Below are 21946 nucleotides of genomic sequence, written 5' to 3'. Positions count from 1 at the left end.
AGTATGAAAAACTTGTGCTTCTTGTTTGATGCATAAAACCTGTTTCCTCATATATGTTGCCCAGTCTTATCATTGTTTATAGTGACAAGGCAAGTCCCTCCAACAATTCTATTATGGCCAAAGACTAAAGTGCCTCAGATATGACTTATGTCCTTCAGAAATTTCTTACTCTTTAGTCTGTTGGTAGAATTCTTCTCAACTTTCCACAGTTATTTTAATAAGTACTGTATTTTCCTATTTCAATGGCAATTTGGAATAAAGGAGAAATAAATGTATTTGTTTGGTCCATCTTTGTGAATTCAAACTGTTAAGTCATTACTTTTCACGTCCACTACACATATTACTGCACAGTAATTCCTTGTTTACACCTATAATCTCCCTCTCCTGTTTTCCTAGTTTCTATTCAAGTATTTGGGGTAACTGATATTTCTTAAAACAATATGTATTCTTGGAAAGAGATGTTTCTAGAATCCCCTTCTTAGGTGACTTATTAGGAAAAATTATAAGAATAAAAACGAGAATAGAGAAGAAAAGTAATTGAAGACATCCACTTCAACTCTAAATCCCCATAGGAGAAAAATGGCTGGCACTTATTTAAATGCCCTTCTTAGGTGACTTATTAGGAAAAATTATAAGAATAAGGATGAGGATAAAGAAAAGTAATCGAAGATACCCACTTCAACTCTAAATCCCCACAGGAGAAAAATGGCTGGCACTTATTTAAACTCATCTAGGGTTTAGTTTTGCTGATGTTGTTTTTCCAATAATAATCTGTTTCAATTATTATAACAGCAATTTCAGTGAAATATGGTACTTACCAGCTAAGTTTTACACAAGGAAGCACTTTCCTAAACACTTCCCCATCCTTCTTCAAAGTTTGAATCCAAATCTTTTGTACTCCAGGGCTTATTTTGTTTTTCCTACAGCATTCTGCCTTTCTAGAATTAGCACTAGTTACCCTCAGGAAAAGCAAATACATGGACCCATAAAATAATCTTTGGAAGTCTTCTCCTGCTAGTTACCAAATTATAATCTTCTTATTGTAAAAATAAAATAAAATAAAAAATAAGAAGAACTATTTTACTCTAATAAGTTTCCCATTAAGCTAAGCCTGCTTTTGTTGTATTAGAGATTAACATATGTAGACAGTGTTCTTTTTGACTGGAAATGGGGATTAGTTATGGTTCAAGTAATGCAAAAACAAGACGTATTTTTAAAAATACATTATATTTATGCATTATATTTAAGCAGCCATTTGTAAAAAGCTGAAACTTATTAGTAAGTGAATTCTTCATAATCATGTTTGTATTTTCAATGTTTAGGATTATTTGTTAGCTTAGGTATAGACTAGACTATTTTTCTAAACAAACAGGAATAAGAAATATAGGTAGTAAAATTTACATGACCTGGTAAAATTTAAAATATCCATTCTGACTAACAGGCAGTGATGAGAACAATAAATAAAATATATCTTGGTTTAAATTCTAAGTAAATATATTTGACAATAGAAATATAAACATACTCATATGAGTGAATTGCTTCTAATTCTGGCCTTTAGCTAAATAAGAACTTAATGCTAGTAAGAAAAATACATTATTTCATAAAGATAACAAATTCTTTCAGAAATAGTAATTATATTTTTAAAGAGTTTGGGGAAAATAGAAGTGTATACTCTAATCTTATAGCAAAGTTTCGGCTAAGTTTTTGTGATGCCAATGTTTTCATTATGAATCATTTCACTGTCAAACAAAATGTACGCTACTGATTAAACACAGGCAAAAAGAGAAGGAAAAAAAAAAGTTATATTAAAAAAAAAGACCTTTGGTTATTCCGGCTGCCACCAATTGCTTTCTTGTTTCAGCTGAATTTTAAAGTAGCTAATCATATTTTGGCATTTTCTTGTCATCAAAGCATTTCATGAAATTATCCCATTACAATGTTTTTCTCAGAGGCAAAATTAACATGGTTGACAGTTTAATTGACATATTTCTTTTTCGTTGTGTGCCTTTGCCAATTAAACAAATTGCACCATATTTTGATGTTCATTTTGTTAATTATTTGTAAAACTGTAGACTCTGATTTTTTTTTTTATTTTCAGGTGTCAGTTTCTTGGTCGGGAATGAAAATAGTGCCAACCTCTGATACCTTCACTCTAATTTTACTTTCTGAGGAAGTTTTCTGTAATAGTTATTTGGCGATAATTATTAATACTGGTGAGTTTTAAAAATTTTGCTTTCAGCAATTTTCAATTTTTTTCAACATACTTATAATCGCAATGAGGCAACCAAATATGAATCCTGAGAATGAAGATGGAAAATGAATATTTTAATCCAATATCGAGTTGTTCTTTCAACATTTTTAGTTTTAGTTTTAATTGAAAATATAAAGTTACATAATTGTGTGAGGAATAATTTTTGCAGAGAAATTTTTAAAAATTCACAAAAGGAAAAAGAAACCTTTACCATGACTCTATAACATTGAAAGACTGTGTTTAAGTGATTTTAATAAAGCCAAACCAACACTTTCAGCAGGAACTAAATGGCAGCATCTGATTTCATGCTGATACATATGTATTAGTGTGGTGCTCACTTTTACCCTTCATTTTACCTTGGGTCTTGCCATTTTCTTTCTTTTTATTTTTATGTTTTTTTTTTTTCTTTTGGAAGAGGTAATTTTTAGGGAGAAAAAAACACTTTTTCCTCGTAGGTCGATTTAAAATTTTGGCCTTACCTTAATCTCCTCTCTCAAACTCAATCCACTATGTAATGGGTCAACATACTTTTCTGTGAAGGACCAGATAGTAAATATTTTAGTCTTTGCAGGCCATATGGTCTCTGTTGCCAGCTCTTCCATTGTGGTGTGAAAGCAGCCATAGACAACACAGAAATGAATAAGTGTAACTGTTCCAATAAAAACAGATGATATGTTGAATTTAGCTCACAGAGTTTAGCTTGCTGCCCCTGCAGGAGGCCTTTGGAGTAAAAGCTTCCTGAGAGGAGGAATTTTTGTCTTTTTTGCTCAAGTTCTAGCTCCAGTACCTAAAATAGTGCCTGTCACGTAGGTATTGATGAATATTTGAACCTGTTGAACATACACCTAAAATAAAACATTTGGCAAGATACAGTACTACACAATTTGGAAAACACTTGGCTCCCATAGAAATCAAAGCCTTCCTGAGTAATTAATTATTTGGCCTGATGATGAATTACTGTGCCTGAGATGATAGAGCTAATTTATTTTTCAATTCACTCAGGGGACACACGTTATTTTCACTGTGAATTTGGTTAAAATGAAAAGATTTCCTGCTCTAAGTCCTGTATAGACCTTTATGTAATAGCATACTCTTCACTCTTTTTGAATCGCATGCAGTTGTCACACTGGATGATTTCCAGACAGAGGTTCCAAGTCTTTCATCATGTTTGGGTTAAAGGCCTCATTAACATACTAGTCCTGCCATTTGAGTCTGTTCTCTTCACGGAATATTTTCACCTGAATCAGTGGGTATAATTCATCAGTGTCTGGTTGCTTCAAGTTATTTTTCTTAATGCTGATGTTAATGCATGCCCATCTCTATGCCTCAACACATTGCACAATGAAAAACAAAAATTATTTTGGAAGACATAGCTGACATCTATATGAAATATTCAGTATCAGTGATTGAACTTCAGCAAGCTCCTGTGGCCAGCAGGGTTTTACGGAGGTGCAACTGCTCTCCCACGATCACTTATCATAAAGCCAGAGACAATTGGGCCAACATAGCCTCTTGCCTGCTTTTGTGTACAAAATATAAATAGAATAGAGCAAATAAGTAAAAATAGTCCCGCAGCTGGAAGGCAACTTTAAAGAAAAATGATGTTCATAGCTATCTTGCCAGTAGCTGGCAAAGCAGTTTTTATAAGACATATTTAATGTTTACAACCACTTGGAGGCTGGGGAAGGAGTAATACTTTGCAAATATGTTTAATGTTGTGAACCACTCTGTGGCCGAGAAGCAACTCCGGCTAAAATGTATTTAATGCTTAGAGTCATTTGGTGGTTTCGAAAAAAAGAAACTTCTTGTTAATTTTTAACATTTATTGCTGATCAGTGGCTGCTAAAGTAACTATCAGTACAGCATGGTTTATGTTTAGGGACACGCTGTGCTGCTACTAACACAATTCATACTCTTCTCTCAAGGCTACACAAGAAGTGTCAATAGCATTACCTTTGCAATTGCACCACTAATAAAAACACAGGAATCAAACAGACGAATAAAATGCTCCCTGCCCACACAGCCATAACATCCTATGGCCCTGAAAATAGTTCTGCCAAGCTGCGTGCAGTGGACACTTCACGGCTGGCACAGGAGAGATCACAAGGCCTTGCTCAATTTCATCAAAAGTGTTAAAGCGACTCAGCAGATTGTGAAGCACAAGTGGAAGCTGATAATTGGTGTTTCTTACAAATCAACGGCTTGTCTCCACACATCAAGGTAAAGGCGTCCTCTACACCAAAGAAAATGTAAATTGGGATAGAAGGTCATTATGTTTTTAAATAAACTTGGTTAAATTTGTAGAAAGGGCAATGGTAAATACTGAGCTCACATGTCAGATGGAGAGAAAACTTGAGAAAAGGGAAGAAGATAATGAGCTGGAACCTTTACCATTTAGACTTTCTCTGGCTAATTTTCTGAGAATGATCATCAAACTCTTATGAGGACCCTTTCCAATTTATTGACCGCACTTCCCCAGGGATTGTGGCAAATGGTAAATATACATTTTCTCCTTGCTACTTGCAATAACCCTGCTCATAAAGTGTTACTATTATTCACTTGCAGGTGAGAAAATCAATGTAAAAGAGGAGAAATAACCCACACAACTACATACAACTAGGAAATGATAGTTGGATCTGAACAAATGGATATGCACTCTTAACAAGTTCAACACCCAAGTACTATTGCAAGTACAAGCTGTATTTCATGGAAAAAAAAAAAGAATAACTCAAAAGGCAGAACGAAGAGCCTAGAGGTCAGAGATGAGAGGCATGAATAATTATTCACAGGCGTTGAATATAATCAAATGACTTGCAACATTTACCACTGGGATTTTAAAATGTGGTGGACCAATCATTCTTTTAGTCTGTGCATTTTCCCATTTTTTTCAACAGGAATGTCTAGAGATATTATTCCTGTTTTGCCACTGTATTTTTGGTGAGTGTGTAGTAAGTAACTGGCCTCTTTAGTATCACAAAGCTGGATGAAGAAAATGTGGTACATATACACCATGAAATACTATGCCGCCACAAAAAGGAAATGAGATCATGTCCTTTGCAGGGACATGGATGAAGCTGGAAGCCATTATCCTTAGCAAAGTAACGCAGGAACAGAAAACCAACCACCACATGTTGTCTCTTATAAGTGGGAGCTGAACAGTAAGAACACATGGACACAGGGTGGAGAACAATACACACTGGGGCTTGATGGGGGGTGGAGGGGAGGGAGGGGGAGCATTAGAGAAAATAACTAATGCAAGCTGGGCTTAATACCTATGTGATGGGTTGATAGGTGCAGCAAACCACCCTGGCACATGTTTATCAATGTAACAAACCTGCACATCCTGCACAGGTACTCCAAAACTAAAAGTAAAAAAATCTAAAAGAAAAAAAAAAAGAATTAAACCCAAAATCACTTCCCCATCTGGACTTGATTTAGATGAAAAGCTTCTGGACTTTGAGCTGATGCTATAGTGGGTTGAAAATTTTGGGGTCCTCAGAAGGGGATGAGAATATATTGCATGAGAGAGTAACATGAATCATTGAGAGCCAGAGTATAGACAGTGGTAGGTAGACTGTAGGAGAGCCCTCAATGATCCCAGCTTTCTTGTATTCGCGTTACACTGAATATGGCAGTGTATGGCAGAATATGGCAGAAGGGATGTGATGTCACTTTCAAGATTAGGTTATAAATAGACTACGGCTTCAATCAGAGGGTTTTCTCTCTGTCTAGCTCTCTTTTGGGTAGTTCATTCTGAGGAAAGCCAGCTGCCACGTTATGATGTAGGCCTGTGAGGTCCACGTAGCAAAGAACATATGGAAGCTTTCTACCACCCCCTAACTAAGCCTTTAGATCAGACCGCAACCCCAGCCATCAAGGTAGCTACAAACTCTTGAGAAGCCTTGAGACAGAGGTACTCAATAGAGCCATTCCTATGAGAAACTTAAGTATCTGCTGTTTTACACTGCTAAGGTTTTAGCTAATGTATTATGCCATAATAGATAAGTTATATACAACCTTTATCAAATAATAAAAGTAACCATCATCAGTAATGAGACAAATCAAAAACCATGGCCCACCCAATAGAACATAATGAGGAGAGTACAGAATTGCTTCTGGGATATTTCTGACAAAGATGTCTATGCTTCATTCATACATGAGGAAACATCACACATACTCAAGATGGGAGAGCCATTCTAAAAAATAACTAGGCAGAAATCTTGAAAAATATTAAAGTCATGGAAACCAAGACAAAATATGAACCTGTTTCAGATTAAAGGAAACTAAACAGACCTCACATTTTAATACAATGTTTGATTTTGAACTTGAACTTTTTGTTATATAAGACACTATTGAGACAAGTGCTAATGCTTGAATAGGGCTGAAGGATTAGATTATAATAATACATTAATGCAAATTTCCTGATTTTAAACATTGTAGTTTGATTGCACAAGGAGAATGTCTTTATGTGTAGAAAATAAATAGTCAACATTCTGTCTTCAAGCTTCTGAAAAAACTCTGCTTTTAGGGCATAGATAGAAGTGGATGATAATTCACCTGTTCCTCTGCTACTAATTGAGCTGCTCTCTGTTTCCATGGCTGGCTCATGGGATAAGAGAATATATCTAGTTTTTTATGTTTCGATTTGTCTCTCTACGGCATTTTTGTGAAAATAAGGAAGTGTGGAGACTTATATATGTTTCTAAATTATAATAGTTCATTAATGTAAAGTACAGACACAGTCTTCACTTTTCCTTCTTAGACTGTTTAAATATGGCCACGAAACAAGTAGTCTCTGGTTGGCTGGGCACTGTGGCTCATGTCCTTAATACCAGCACTTTGGGAGGCCGAGGCAGGCAAATCACTTGAGGTCAGGAGTTCGAGACCAGCCTGGCCAATGCGGCAAAACCCCATCTCTTCTAAAAATACAAAAATTAGCTGAGTGTGGTGGTGCACACCTGTAATCCCAGTTACTCGAGAAGCTGAGGCAGGAGAATCACTTGAACCTGGAAGGCAGAGGTTGCAGTGAGCCAAGACCGCACCACTACACTCCAGCCTGGGCAACAGAGCAAGACTCCATCTCAAAAAAAAAAAAAAAAGAAAAAGAAAAAGAAAAGAAAAAAGAAAATAGTCTCTGGTTAAATAACCTCTGAAAAACTCCACCCAAAATTTCATCTTAGCATTTCTCCCCAAACTTCATGTAAAATAAAATAGAGTTGAGAGAAAAAAAGAAAGGCAAGGGAGTACCTGTTCACTATTTTTATTAAACCAGTGTTCTACTTTATTTTAGGTGTATCTTTTCTTATTTAAATGTCAGCTAAACTTTCTTTTTAAGATATTGAATGAAAGATGCCCATCCTTCAGTTTTTGTTTAAGCAAGAATCCCCATTCTCAAATAATATAATATAAACTTTCCAAATTCTTAAGTAGATCATCTGAGATTGAAAGCTAAGTTTAACTTTCTCAAAGATATTTTAGCTGCCATGACACCTAGACAAAATGGTATATTAAATTCTGATTAATTTGGTTCTAAAGCGCCTAAGAATCATTCTTACTTTCTTATCCACAGGGGTTATTAAGTTTTCACATTAAAAAAAATCCAACAGTGAATAATACTGCATTGGGGTTACTGTAATTGTTAAGTAAAATAAGAAATACAAATCTTTAGTTAGATCACATGGCACCTGACTACTGCTTAGAAAATGGTAAGACTTACTACATAAATCATAAGTCACTATTGACATCTACTATATCACATCATAGGTTAGGTATCTAATTATAAATAGTCAAATCAGCTGACTGAAGGTGGCATAGCTCAAGCAGGGGAAGATAATACAAGTTGAGTATGGATTTAACACTCTAAACCTGTCAGCACTGTAGGAAAAGTAACTTAAAACTGCACACCCCACTTATGCATAATCATCAGATATTAAAGAGGGTACTTTCCTATAATTTATTGTTGCTCTAGTGATCTTAAAGAATTAAGTCCACATTCATAAAGTCCAAATTTGTCTCCAAGGATTTGCTTTGACTTTGGGAGTATCTGGATCATTAAGTAATTTCCGGAGGTCAGAGTAAAAGCTTTTTATCTCTAAATATTACTTCCTTGGCATATTAGATGTAGCAGAAGTCAGTAACAGAGTGACCTTTCTCTTAATTCATAGATTCACTGGAATTTTCTTCAACTTTAGGAAAATTAAATATATTCCACAGTGCTGTAAGTCTTAAATATTGATTTTCCTCTGAAATCTTGACTCATCCTACCCACCACCATTCTCCCTTTGTACACTATGTTCTTTGTAATGTTCACTTTACACAAGTGAAAATTAATAACATTAGTAAATTTTCATTGCAGGTTTATTTGTTCATATTTCTGGATATGTAATCCATTAGTGTTAAACTTCATATCAATGTTCCGATATTTCTTCATCTTATGTTTTATGTTACAAAATAGGTTATTTCACTATATGTATTTTTAATTGATTAATTCTTCCCTTTTTTTGGAAATGAAACAGTAGCACTCTCAATTATTGGGACAGAAAAGTTATTTCATAGGGAATACTTCGAACACTGATATCTACAACAGGCAGTAAGATTCGTCACAACGATTGGTATACTGTCAATATACCATACAAAGTGCCATCTGGTCTTGATTAAAAATTATTTTAGTATTCTCAGGAAAATGATACAGAGGGAGAATTGCCTAGATTATATGAGAGAAAAAAAAAGTAGAGAAAAACATAATGTTTTCTTAGATTATTACAGCAGTGAACTATTTCCACCTGGTAAGAAGGGTGCACTTGAGAATGGGGTTCAAGTACTCTAGGAACATAGATGTAAGTTCTGGATGCACAGTAGTTGTTAGTTAGTTGTAAGTTGGAAATTTCAAGGCAGAAACAGCAGATACCACAACTATAATTGGGTCTCCTTGTTTTTTGTTTTATGTGTATACGTGAGATTATGGGGAAAGACAAAAGTAATGCACAGAGATTTATTTTTTAACATTCAATTCATAAGCAGTGTTTATACCTCTTTGTACTTACTTGAAAAGTGTATATTATGTAAATTTAGTATAAAAACACTTGGACTAATTCATACCACGTGGTAAAATTTCACATTCAAAAGAAATACCCTTCTGTTATTAAAAATAAAAAAAAGGAGCCAGGAGGGTAGCTCATGACTGTAATCCCAGTGCTCTGGGAAGCCAAGGTGGAGGGATCATTTGAGGCCAAGACTACTTGAGAACAGCCTGGGCAACATAGCTAGATCCCTTCTCTACAAAAAAAAAAAATAGCTAGGCAGGGTCACACATGCCTGGCTACTAAGGAGGCTCAGGTGGCGGGATCTCTTCAGCCCAGGAATTTAAGGCTTCAGTGAGCTAAGATTGGGCCATTGCACTCCAGCCAGGGCAACAGACCAAGACCCAGTCTCAAAATAAATAAATAAAAATGAAAGAAAGCAGTGCACTGAAAATCAATTTAAGTATTTACTGGAGTTGTCTTGAAGGCCCAATGGGAAATTTCAGTAAGGGCACATGAGAAAACACTTCAAGAACCTATTCTTCCAAAGATCTTTCCAGTATCTTATGACAACACAGTAAATTATACCCACTCCAACTGCAAAAGCTGAAACTACTCTGCTTTCTCACTTACCTGCACTTTTGACTTTCCAGATACATTTCTCTATTCGGATATGAGCTGCAAACTCCTTACATGAAGGCTCCAACTCTGCAGCCCTAATTATTCTAGTTGGCACAAGAAAAATCCTAATTGTTTTATCTAAGGAGACGGAATTTTCCAATCCTGTAGAGGCATGTGTGTGTGTTTGCTTTAAGGAAGCTGTTTTGGTAATAAAAAGTCACCGAGGGTCATACATTCATGTTAACACATCCAGTGTACATGAAGTAGGCACCGAGTTAAACTATTTGTCTACTATATAGCATGTCATCTTAAAATCCTTATTTTTTCCTCAAAATATTAACTTTATTTTTCTCCCTGTAAAATCAAGGCACAGTTAAAATGTAGCCTCCCTCATTTTCTGGGAATACTTTCTAACAAGATATGCTTCTTTCCAATTGGACTTCTAAATTTCTAGCAATCCTAACAGTGCATAAAAGAGGCAACCCCAAAAGTGTAGCAGGTACTGAATAACAAATTTGCAGCCTTGGGTATCCACATTAAAATTTGAAATCTAAGTGAATTACTTCAAACTGATTTCTTAGGTCAAGGAGAGATTATGGTCCTTAAATGCCTGATAAGGTCACATACACAATTTCAAGTGCATTATAGTAAATCCATGTGACAGCTCCTACAGCTACTAACCTGCTTCTGCCCTCAGGGTAGTGTGCACAATCTTCATCGCATGTCCTGGGTGGTGGTAGGAGCAGTAGAAACCCCCTGGGTCATGTCAGATTTAGAAAATATAAGCAATGGCTCATACACGAATTTTAAGTTGTAACCTACATGTGATAAGTTGCTTTATCTTCCAAATGTAATAAAAACCAGAAGTTACTTTGAAATAAATTGAAGGATTAGCAGTGGTGACTGAGGAATAAAAATTATAATTTAAAATTGTCCTTAAAGCTGGAATTCTTAACTTATTGACCTTATATCCTACATATTATAGGACTTTGTAAATTTAGGCTGATATGGAAATGTATATTTATATCAAATTTAAATTTTTAGAATGATGGTGCTACTATATTCTAATTGTTAATTTGATAATTGTAATTGTAATTTGTTAATTTATTCTAATAATGTTTTCACGACATCATTCATTTGCTGCTTGGCTTGATGGCATAACAAGTATGGGTTATTTACCCTGAAAAGGAAACAGTATCACCCTTCCAGAATCTCTATTTACAGCTACAAAAGATGCAACACACCTGTTTCTGGACCACTTCCAGATCAGATGTGATGCATGCTTTAGATCATTTACTTTGATATAGGAATTACTGTCTGGCATTTCGTGGTGTAGGGCAGGTGTCTCCAGCACTATATAGGTGTCTGGAATTGAGATAAGAATCAATTTCAATACAAAATACATTTTTTGCTTAAAGCATGCAAGGATTCTATGAATTCAGGTAAATTCACAGGGTGGAAAACAGGAACTAATGTTATATATTCCTGTAGTTATCTTCATAATGAAGCAGAAAGAAAAACAAAAAAGTTAAAAAAATAAATGAAAGAACTGTATTTTCTAGAATTGAAAAATATTCTTTTAGATGATAGATAAGATGTTGACATCAACCTGCAAAAAGTCAATGTTGAAGACGTCTCATTGTATCTCACAGAATTTTGATTTTCCTACTCACCCACAGGAGACATTTCTGGAACAGTAGCAACATAAGGTCCATCCAAAAACTTTGGCTCATTATCATTAATATCCTGCACTTTGATGATGAATTCTGATTCAGGCTCCAGGGGCTTTCTGGTTTCTATGTCCACAGCCTGAGCACGAAGAGTGTAGAAAGGTTTTTCTTCTCTATCTAGGCTCCTTATTGCATGAATGTCCCCTGTGGTTTCATCAATGGTAAAAACGGTGCCAGCGCCATCTCCTGAGAGGGTGTATTTCACAGTGCCCTCTCCCTTGTCTAAGTCGGAATGGAGCTTTAGGGAAGAGAGGGAGGGAGAGAGGAAGAGAAAGAGAAGGACAAAGAAAGAACACCATTAAAAGGATGTTGCCAAATTAAAAGGTCATAATTTGCAATACAATTCCTTTAATCAAAAATGTTAAATAAAAATCTTATGGTTCTGTTTTCTTGTTTTTTATTTCTCCAACTTCTTTTTATAAAAATTTCAACACAAAAAGTTGAAAACTGTGCAATGAACACATATATACCTATACATCCAAACATTCCTCCATATGTGTGCAATGAACACATATGTACCTATACATCCAAACATTCCTCCATTCATCTATTAATCTGCTTGCCTTATCAGATAGATCTCATATCCATTCTTCTGTTCATCCTTCTCTTAACCCATTTTTTTTTGAGGTGTTACAAAGATCAGAACAAAAGTACAACCTCAGATATAGCAGCAGGCAAAAAAAAAAACAACAAATTTTGAAAATTTGTGTTTAGTTCTTCTGTATCCCTTTGGGATAACATTTTCATAACATGAAATGCACAAAACTTCAGTGTACTTATTGTTTCATTTTAAATAAACATTGCAATAAAAATAAATTAGCTCATAAACACCACAAAATAAACTTTCCAAGTGTTCTGAAGATGAAATCAATGACCTGAATCCAGTGGGAGATAGTGCAAAGGAACTCAGAAAACACTAAGCATTTTCATTTGTAAAGAAGGGAAAAATCTGGCAAATCAAGAGGTTTTCAGTGATATAGGGCAGAGCGTCTCATTTTAACAGGCTGAGTTTGAATGAGTTTACCACTATGATTGGTAGAATCACTGATTATCCTTTCAGATTCACAAATAGCTTGTTCCAGTTCATTCTATATAGAGAATATTTATGTTGAGTAATATAGGAAAGCATTGAAATTCTGCTAATTTATTTTAAAATTCAACACATGTATGGTACATTGTTATAGCATCGAATAAGATACACATGAATAAGCGATAAGGAAGAGAACTAAACAGTAGAGAGAATTATCAGTGTAATGCCGTAAGGCAGTGTTGTTCAAACTGGAGACCAAGAATAAATGAAAAATGGACACAGTCTTAAACGTATATAAATTACATGTAAATAAATAAATATATACATAAAATATTACATAAAATAAAATAGTGCATCATATATAATTTTCTGGTAGTATATATTTGTATAAATATATTCTTATACATAATATAATTATATATACATATATACATAACATAGTCTTATAAATAATATTTATATTAATTTTTATGCAGATGCTGATTTAAATGTTTTAAACTATTCTTGCTCATTTGGGTATAGCCATTTGATTTCAGCATCCAAATTTTTACATGTAACAGCTTTTTCCAGACGACAGATCACCCAAAAGAAAAATAAACTTTTGCAGCATTTCTAACCATTTGGGCTATGCCTTAAAAATCTGCATATGAGCACTGCTCTTTGCAAATCATTGCTTAAGAATGAGTTCTGTTTTCTTAACATTTCAACACACAGAAACTCTGAAAATATTTTAAGTTATATAAATATCCTGTTGCAAATAAGCTTCCTGTGTATTAGTATGGGTAATTAAAAGCACAAATATAGCCCAAATAAATACAAGTTCAACTGTGGCTACATCTTTGCTCTTAAGCTCAAGAGCGTGTTTTAAGTTCAATAAAATAATATCATTGTTCATATTAATGTTATTAAGGTAAACTTATTCATTTTGTGACCCTGCATTTCCTTCAATATTTGTTCTAAAAGTGTTTTGTATGAGAGTATAAGCATAACCATAAAAACCTGGTTGGGTAATATAATAAAAATAATGTGGCAACAATAAGAGGGAACAAGATTTTGATGTTCCTTTAAAAGTTTCTGTATATTTTACTTAAGTATAAAGAAAATTGTTATGAATGATAGGAGGAAGGATTTTTGTCCACCTATTAAAAAAAAACTGCTGTGAAGCATAGGAAGTTTCGAGCATAAAATCAAGCAGTAGATAAATGTTCTTTGAACTTATGAATTTCAAATTATAAATTTCAACCATGCTATTAAAGATATTCAACACAGTGGGTATTCCTTTTGCTTTCAAATTTATCTAAATATATGAGACAGGCAAAAGCTCAATGCAAAAGGCATGACTTTATAAAATGGATCCATTTGCCAACAGCTCAAAGAATATATGGTAATATTGTGAGAACTGAGTGAAAATTCAAAGTAGGTTTTGAAATGTGATACAAGTAGAATTTTAAAAAGAAAAAAGAAAAACAAAACAAAAATTTCTGTATTTAGCTAAAATCATAACTGTTTCCTTTGCAAACTGACATAAAAATGAAGAAGCAAAATGTGTCTGTAGTTATATCCAAGATCCAAATTCAAGTTAATTGCTGCTGCTCCTCACTCTTCTACCTTTTCCTTCGAATTTAAAGATGGGCTTTGCAGAGATTAAAGCTTCAGAAAAAAATATGGGAAAATATGTTAAAATGTTGACCTGAAAATGAAGTGGATGACTGCAAAACTCTTGAGAGAATTAGACTTTTTGTAGCAGTTTATTACATTATAATACCTTAAAGGAGATCACATTCAGTGATCTGCGTTGACAGGTAATATTTAAAATTAAGTATTAGTGCTGATTAATTCAGGCAGATGGGTGGTAGCCTAAAGTATAGACATTTTTCCAATATTAATTTTGATATTAAATAAATGACATTGGCTCTTGTTGGATATTATAAAATTTCCTTTACTTCAACTGTAAAATAATTTCAACAGTGAAAGGTATAAAGTAAGATGAAAATTTCCATCATGATCTTACCTAGAGATAACTTCTCTTTTTTTGAGTCGGAGTATCGCTCTCGTTGCCCAGGCTGGAGTGCAGTGGCGTGATCTCGGCTCACTGCAACCTCCACCTCTCGGGTTCAAGCAATTCTCCTGCCTCAGCCTCCAGAGTAGCTGGAACTACAAGGCGCATGCCACCATGCCAGGCTAATTTTTGTAGTTTTGATAGAGACATGGTTTCACCATGTTGGTCAGGCTGGTCTCAAACTCCTTACCTCAAATAATCCGCCCGCCTCAGCCTCCCAAAGGGCTGGGATTATCGGCATGAGCCACTGCGCCCTGCCCTTCTTTGTTATTTTTATATGTTTCAGTTATGTAAATATATAACTGAAAGGGTAAATATATATAAATACATATTTACTGCACATTTATATTGATATATATTTCTCTGCTTGTATCTATCTATATATATATACACACTATATAGATAAATGAGTCAAGATTTTTAAAACAAAATACCATAATTATTTTTCAGTATCATTTGAAATTTTTCAAAATTACTTTTTTTAAATTTCTGCATATTCATTCAGTGAAGTTGAATGATCCAATGGGCACTCTGTATTCCTTCATAAACTGTGTGGTGAATGTGCATGTGTGTATGTATGTATATGCACGTGTTTATGTGTTTTCTGGGGTTTATTTCCTTAAAATAAAAAGGCAACTGTCAAGACTAAAGCTATAATAATTTTTATGAATCTTAGAAAATGTTGAATTTTTAGTGATTCCAGAAATTGATCTCTATCGATGAAACTGCTTTCTCAAATATGTCAGCAATGGGATTCAGGCTTTGCTTACAATGTGAAGGAAGTTCTTAGTCTCATTTGCACAAAGAAGGAAGGAGGGCTACAGATAAAAAGAACTCATAGTCTTTTCCATATTTTTGGGTCATGTTCACTGTAAAAAAAAAATCACATGATGCCATTTTTACACAGCCTTTTTAATCTACACATACGGCAAGCTAATAATTCCACAAAAATAATTTCTTTCCTTTGTAGCCATTTAAAACTAACAGCCAGAAATATTTCTTCTTCCAATTATTAAAAATAAGCTGTTTCTGAGTCGGTGCTGACTACATTTACTGATTGAAGCAGCCAACTCCAAATATATCATCTTTTAGTATTGACACTTAAAATAAAATTTCTCCCCAGAAAAAGAGTTCTATAAATGATGGCTGTAGAAATAGGCACTGTCCAGGCAGTTGTTTTGTGGAAGTAGTGTTGTTATTTTCTGGTGTTTTCCAAGTCATCTCAGATGGTGCGTGAAAATGAGATGCCAAAGAAGGCTTAAAAAAGATACCCTGCTCCAGCTTCAGAACGTAAGCCAATCTTTCATTCCAGCGCTTAAAAGTTTTGAGAAAGCTAATCTAAAGTTAAATGTTTACTAGCATCTCTCTGATTACATTTTAGAAACTACTGCACAAAAATAAAACAAATTTCTTATTTTCTCTGGGTTGAAAAGTGCACATAAAATGGAAAATGCTTTTTATACCACTATTTCCAGCAGGGATTTTATTTTCATTTGTCATTTGCCAGCCTGGGGTATGTTGGGAGAAGGAACAATTGATTTTTGAAAAGGTGGATTTGCGTGAAAATCAAAAGTTGCGTTCAACAAATACTAACCCATATGTGGATATATGTGTTTTTTACATGAGTAAAAAAAAAACATACATACATATATGTATGGCGTATATATATATGTATATATATATATATATATACGATATAGAAATGCCATCAAGTTACCAGTTTACTTCTAAATGTAACTGCTTAATATAAAATATGCATCTTTTTGTAGTACCTAATTCTTGCAATTCAGTATATTTCCTGGCGAGAGGTAGAGATGAACAACCCTGGACAGTTACCACATATGGCTCTTATGAGGTAATGAGGATGGTTGTGATGAGAAGGGTAAAAAATAAAAAAGGTATTACAAAACATTTTTCAAGGAATTTTCCATAAAATGATTTTAATATTCCCTTTGCTTATGGAATGATATTTAAAACCATGATTTCTGTGTCCTCTAAAATGACTTCTGATTTGTGAATTGTTCTCTGTGCTCCAAACTTCTTTTATTTGTCCCTGTGTTTATGCTCATAACCATTCATTTCCCTCTTTTCCCACTGACTTAGCCTCTGGGGTTGTAATGAACTTACTCGTTTATTTTTGTGTATGTGTGGGGTTTTGTCTTTTGTTTTCTGAGAATAAAGTATATGAGATCATGGAAAAAATCAGAAAATGGGGAAAATCATAAATTCATTACCAAAATAATTTCTGATTTGGTATTATAGCTCTGCAAATTACTTCACTAATTGTGTTCATAGGTACTATGGTACACTCTACACTGTTTTGTAACTTGCTTTTTAGATGGATTATATCATATTTTTCTGTATCAATAAATATGAATTTATTACATCAGTTTAAACTGATCAAAAACATTTTAATCAAAGTAATACAATTAAATTGCTAAATATCATAGGGAATTGAAGAGTTTATAATCCCAAACCATACTCTTTCTTTTCCTAGCCAGCTGGGGACATTTTTAATTGTTTCTATTTTCATTCTTTCTGTTTCAGTTCTTATAAAAATACATATATAAAATTGGCTAAATGATTAAATGTTATAGTAGCTCTTTAATAATAAATTTGAATAATATTTGTTGACTTCCAAACTGCATACCCCTTGCCTTGTCCAAGTAAAACTGTACCACCGTTTATTCTCTGTGTTGTCAATAAAACACTAAGTGATATCTGAGTGTCTTTGTTTCTAAATTTCAGTTCACTCATAGAATGTATCCTTTTTTTCTTCTTGCCTCCAACATTTTATTATGAAATTTTCAAATTCATAATAAAAGTATATAGTATTCATCTGTATACTTACCTCTTAGTCTTTATATTTTTTACATACTGTTTATAATTGTTTTATTATTTTCTACCCATTTGTCTATCTGTTAACCCAGCTTAATTTTTCATGCATTTAAAAGTAGGTTGTAGATGCAAACAACCATCACCCTAACACCCTTCAATACAATGTTTACAGTTGTTTTTTTGACATTGGAATGTATCTGTGGTTTCTCTATTTCATTGGATCATAGCATTAACACCTTTACACTTCCCCTTACATTTCCTTCCGTTTCTTCTCCCCGTCCCCCACCAGCTTCCCTCATCTGTATTATACAGAATCTGTCCTAAAAAATTCTGAAGTAGGCCTTAGGTTTTTTTTGTTTTTTAAAGGGTCTTGTACTGCGGCCCAAGCTACAGTGCAATGGCACAATCTCAGCTCTCTGCAGCCTCTGCCTCCTGGGCTCAAGTGATCCTCCTGAATAGCAGGGATTACAGGCACAGACTACCATGCTTAGCTAATTTTTCTATTTTTTTATTTGTAGAGATGGGGTTTCATCATATTACCCAGGCTGGTCTCAAACTTCTGGGCTCAAGCAATCTACCTGCCTATGCCTCTGAATGTGCTGGGATTACAGGTGTGAGACACCCTGTGTGGCCAGGCCTCTTTTTAAAAATAAGCCTGATAGTTAATTTTATATGTCAACTTGACTGAGCCATAAGTTGCCCAGAGATTTGGTCAAGCATTATCCTGGGTGTGCCTCTGCAGGTGTTTCTGAATGAGATTAGTATTTAAATCGGTAGACTGAATAAAATAGATTGCCTTCCCTAATGTGGATGGGCCTCATTCAATAGCTGTGGGAATGAATAGATCAAAAAGGCAAACCCCTCCGTGAGTGACAGAGATCTCTTCCTGCCTGACTGCCTTCAAGCTGAGACACTGGAATTTTTTTTCTGCCTTTTGACTTCAATTAAAACATTGGCTTTTCCTGGGTCTTGAGCCTGCCTGTCTTTAGACTAGAACTAGAAGCTATCCTGGGTCTACAGTTTGCCAACTGCATACCTTTGGACTAGTCAGCCTTTATAATTGTGTGAGCCAATTCCTTATAACAAATCTTTATATATCGATATATAGAGATATATATTGATATATATATACCTATATAGAGAGATATATCTATATATGTATATAGATATCTATACCTATATAGAGAGATATGTCTATATCCATATATAGATAGAGATCCATACATATCCTTTATATATGGATACATCTATATACAGAGAGATCTCTCTAAATATCTCTGTATCTATAATCTATATATCTATAACTATATCTACATCTACATCTATAGCTATATCAACATCCAATTTGTTCTTTTTCTCTGAGAACACCTACTGATAAATAAGCCTTCTAAGTTTTGTCTATCAGTTGATGCTAAAACATTAAAAAAAAGAGAACAACTAATACTCTTTTTACACTGATTAGAACAATGTAAACCTTTTTGTTTTATTACCAAATAATTTGTATTTCCTATGTAATTGCTGCAGTTTTATTTTGCATATGGATTTTTTTCCGTAACATCTTTGTCTGTTGGTGGTTTTATTTATATATATTTTTTAATATCCTTAGATTCATCCCACTTCTGAGGTCTGACATCAGATCTTTTCACTACATGCCTCTCTTTGGGAGGCTTCTTTCTTGCTAATCCAAACAAGAACATCTGCACAATTGTCAACCTGGAATTTACTTTATTAATCTCCTGGTTTGGAAACACTTTTTCTTGGATGTTATATTTACTTTGGTTTACTATTTTGTTGGCTTGCACTAATTTTATATGATTTCTTAATAATGAGTGTATGTTAGACATTTTACTTCAGTCTTTTCATATCACAGTATGCCTTTATTTTACCCTCATATATAATTAATTTTCATCTGGGCATATATTTCCAGATTGGAAATCATTTCTCTTCATACATTTTAAGGAATTTATACATTTGCATCTGAAATTGTATTCATTATCTTCTAGAAACAAAGAGTGGACTTGGTATCTGTCTGATTATATTTTCTTTGTTGGTAAAGAGCCTCTTTTTTCCCTTTTTATTTTCATCTTCTCTTTCTCCAGTGTTTATAGTCTTATTTTTATGAATGTAGTCTAATTATTTAGAACACTGTCTCTGAGTATGTGTTTATTTGGGTTTGTGTTTTGAACATTGCCTCCAGGTGCGAGTTTATGTGTGTTTATGTTTCCTATTTGAGGTTGGACACTTAGTAAATTTTCTCAATTTGAAAACTATTTTCCTTCAGCACTCAGAAATTTTTATCAATGATTATTTCCACGATTATTTCCTGTCCTTGGTTTTTCATGTTCTTAACCTAGAATTCAATTGTTTAATGTTAGACCTTACACATCTTCAATGTATCATATATATTTCACTCATATTATTTATTGTCATATCTTTTGGACTATTGTATGAAAGCAATAAATTTTATATTACTTTATTTATTGGTAATGCTCTTCATTTTCAAATTTAATACACACTAATTGTGCATACCCACACACATATACCACAGATATATTCATTTTCAGGATTTCTTTAAGTGTTCTTTTAAAAATAATCATATTCTTATTTTGTGAACTGTGGGATTTCTTGAAACTTTTTGAAAACTCTAATTAGTCTGTGTTTGTGTGGTTTCTTTAAATTATCTCTTCCTTCAGGATTACTTTTGTGTTTGGAATTTGAGTCTTTGCCATTCATAAGGCGAGCTTTCCTTGAATACCTGATAACTCTGAGTTTCCTGTTCATATTTAAGAATAAATAACCTAATTTGAAGTTTTGAGTTTTTGAGTTGTATTTATTGATCAGAGTTTTGGCCTAGAATGAATAAAAGAATCAATCATTTCTTCTACTTTCAGATATTCGGTTGGGGGTGTTCTAAGCACAATGGTGTCCCAACACTGTCCTAATTCTTTGCAGGTTACCTACAGAATAACGTCTTCTAAAAATTATTTCTTTATTGTTTACATTCTGGTCATTAATGCCTATATTTTATGCATTCTCAAGCATATGGGAGAAATTCTGTATATAGAATATTAGTTCATCTCTGTGTTTTTCCTGGCAAATTTTTGCATTTTCTTTGGAATCACTGCCAAATTGGGTCTCTTTCAGAGCTGTGCCTTCATTGCTGGAGCCCTCTCAGTGTAAACACTCACATGTAGCTCCTTTGGGCTTGTTTAAACAGTCACCAATCCTTCACCTATGTGCAATGTTACAGAAATTGGCCATCTTCTCTGATGACCTGTATGCCACTCCCTCCCATCAGAATTACGGGTTGTTATTTTTGTTCCTCTGCTATAAATTACTGATGCTCTCTGAAGAGGAGTTAAAGCTGTTTGGGAGGTACACCATTTCCCTGTACCAAAATCATATTAAGTAAAACTTGAAATCAACAGAAAAAATAGAAGTAATTATATGATGAAAATCTATATTCTCAAAATCTAGATTAAACCATTCTCAACATTTTGTTGTATTTGCTTTACTTTCATATATGGATGATTTGAAAATAATTTACAAACATCATACCAACTCACTACACAATATTTCAGCACCAGTTTTCTGAAAATAAGACCTTTTCCTGCATAACCACATTGTCATAGTTTCAGTTAAGAAAATTAATTAAAATGCCTGTTATCACTTAATAATGGGTCATATTCAATACCCCCACTTCTCTCTCCAAATATCTTTGTGGCATTTTCTTTCTTTGTTTTCTGAACACGAAGCCCCATAAGTTTGAAGCATTGCATTTGGATTAGTGTCTTTACTTTCCTTAATATAGATGGATCACATATTTAAATATTAACAATTTATTTGTCATTATCTTTTGTCGTGGAACTAGGTCCCCATTTTGAATTTTTCTGCTGGAATGAGAAACTTCCAGACATGTGGTCTAAATCTTTATTGCTCTATCTGTTTTACTATCGCTCTTCTTCAGTCTCAAAACATATATGGACAAAAGCAATCACATAAAGGTCTGTCCTACTTAATACGGACATCTTTATAAAAGCAGTTACAGAATCTTCTGATAGATCTATACACACATTCAGATGTAAGGGATATGTTTCTTGTACAGGATACTCTCAGCACATTTTGTTATAATAATCACATATAAGTGGTAAGACCCATTACCATTCTTGAAATCTATGATTATAAGTGATGTAGAATGGTTTAGTAGTTAGTGATTGAGATTTAAAGTAATATTGTCACTGATTTGTTTACTTACACACAGGATTTACTCATTTAAACCAGTCAATATGAGTATAAGAAAATTTTGCGTTTCTTTGTCTGAAATAATTTTATTATGTACAACACAAACTACTTTTGCTAGATTCTTCCTGGTAAACTTATAAAACACTTAGTGTTTCC

The 21946-nt window shown here is 33.8% G+C and overlaps 1 protein-coding gene across 5 annotated transcripts in view; it reads right to left on the bottom strand.

The window, feature by feature from the left end:
- The window catches only part of CDH12 (cadherin 12), a 1104089-nt gene that overhangs the window by 216122 nt on the left and 866021 nt on the right, over positions 1–21946 (bottom strand). For all 5 annotated transcript variants that reach the window (XM_055367890.2, XM_055367891.2, XM_055367892.2 and 2 more), the window contains one exon: positions 11565–11859. In XM_055367890.2, coding sequence (XP_055223865.2) covers positions 11565–11859 — 295 coding nt within the window. The remainder of the gene's footprint in view (positions 1–11564; positions 11860–21946) is intronic.

Source organism: Gorilla gorilla, chromosome 19 (genome assembly GCF_029281585.2).
Source record: "Gorilla gorilla gorilla isolate KB3781 chromosome 19, NHGRI_mGorGor1-v2.1_pri, whole genome shotgun sequence".
Lineage (NCBI taxonomy): Eukaryota > Metazoa > Chordata > Mammalia > Primates > Hominidae > Gorilla > Gorilla gorilla.
This window is presented reverse-complemented; position numbering and strand designations above follow the sequence as displayed.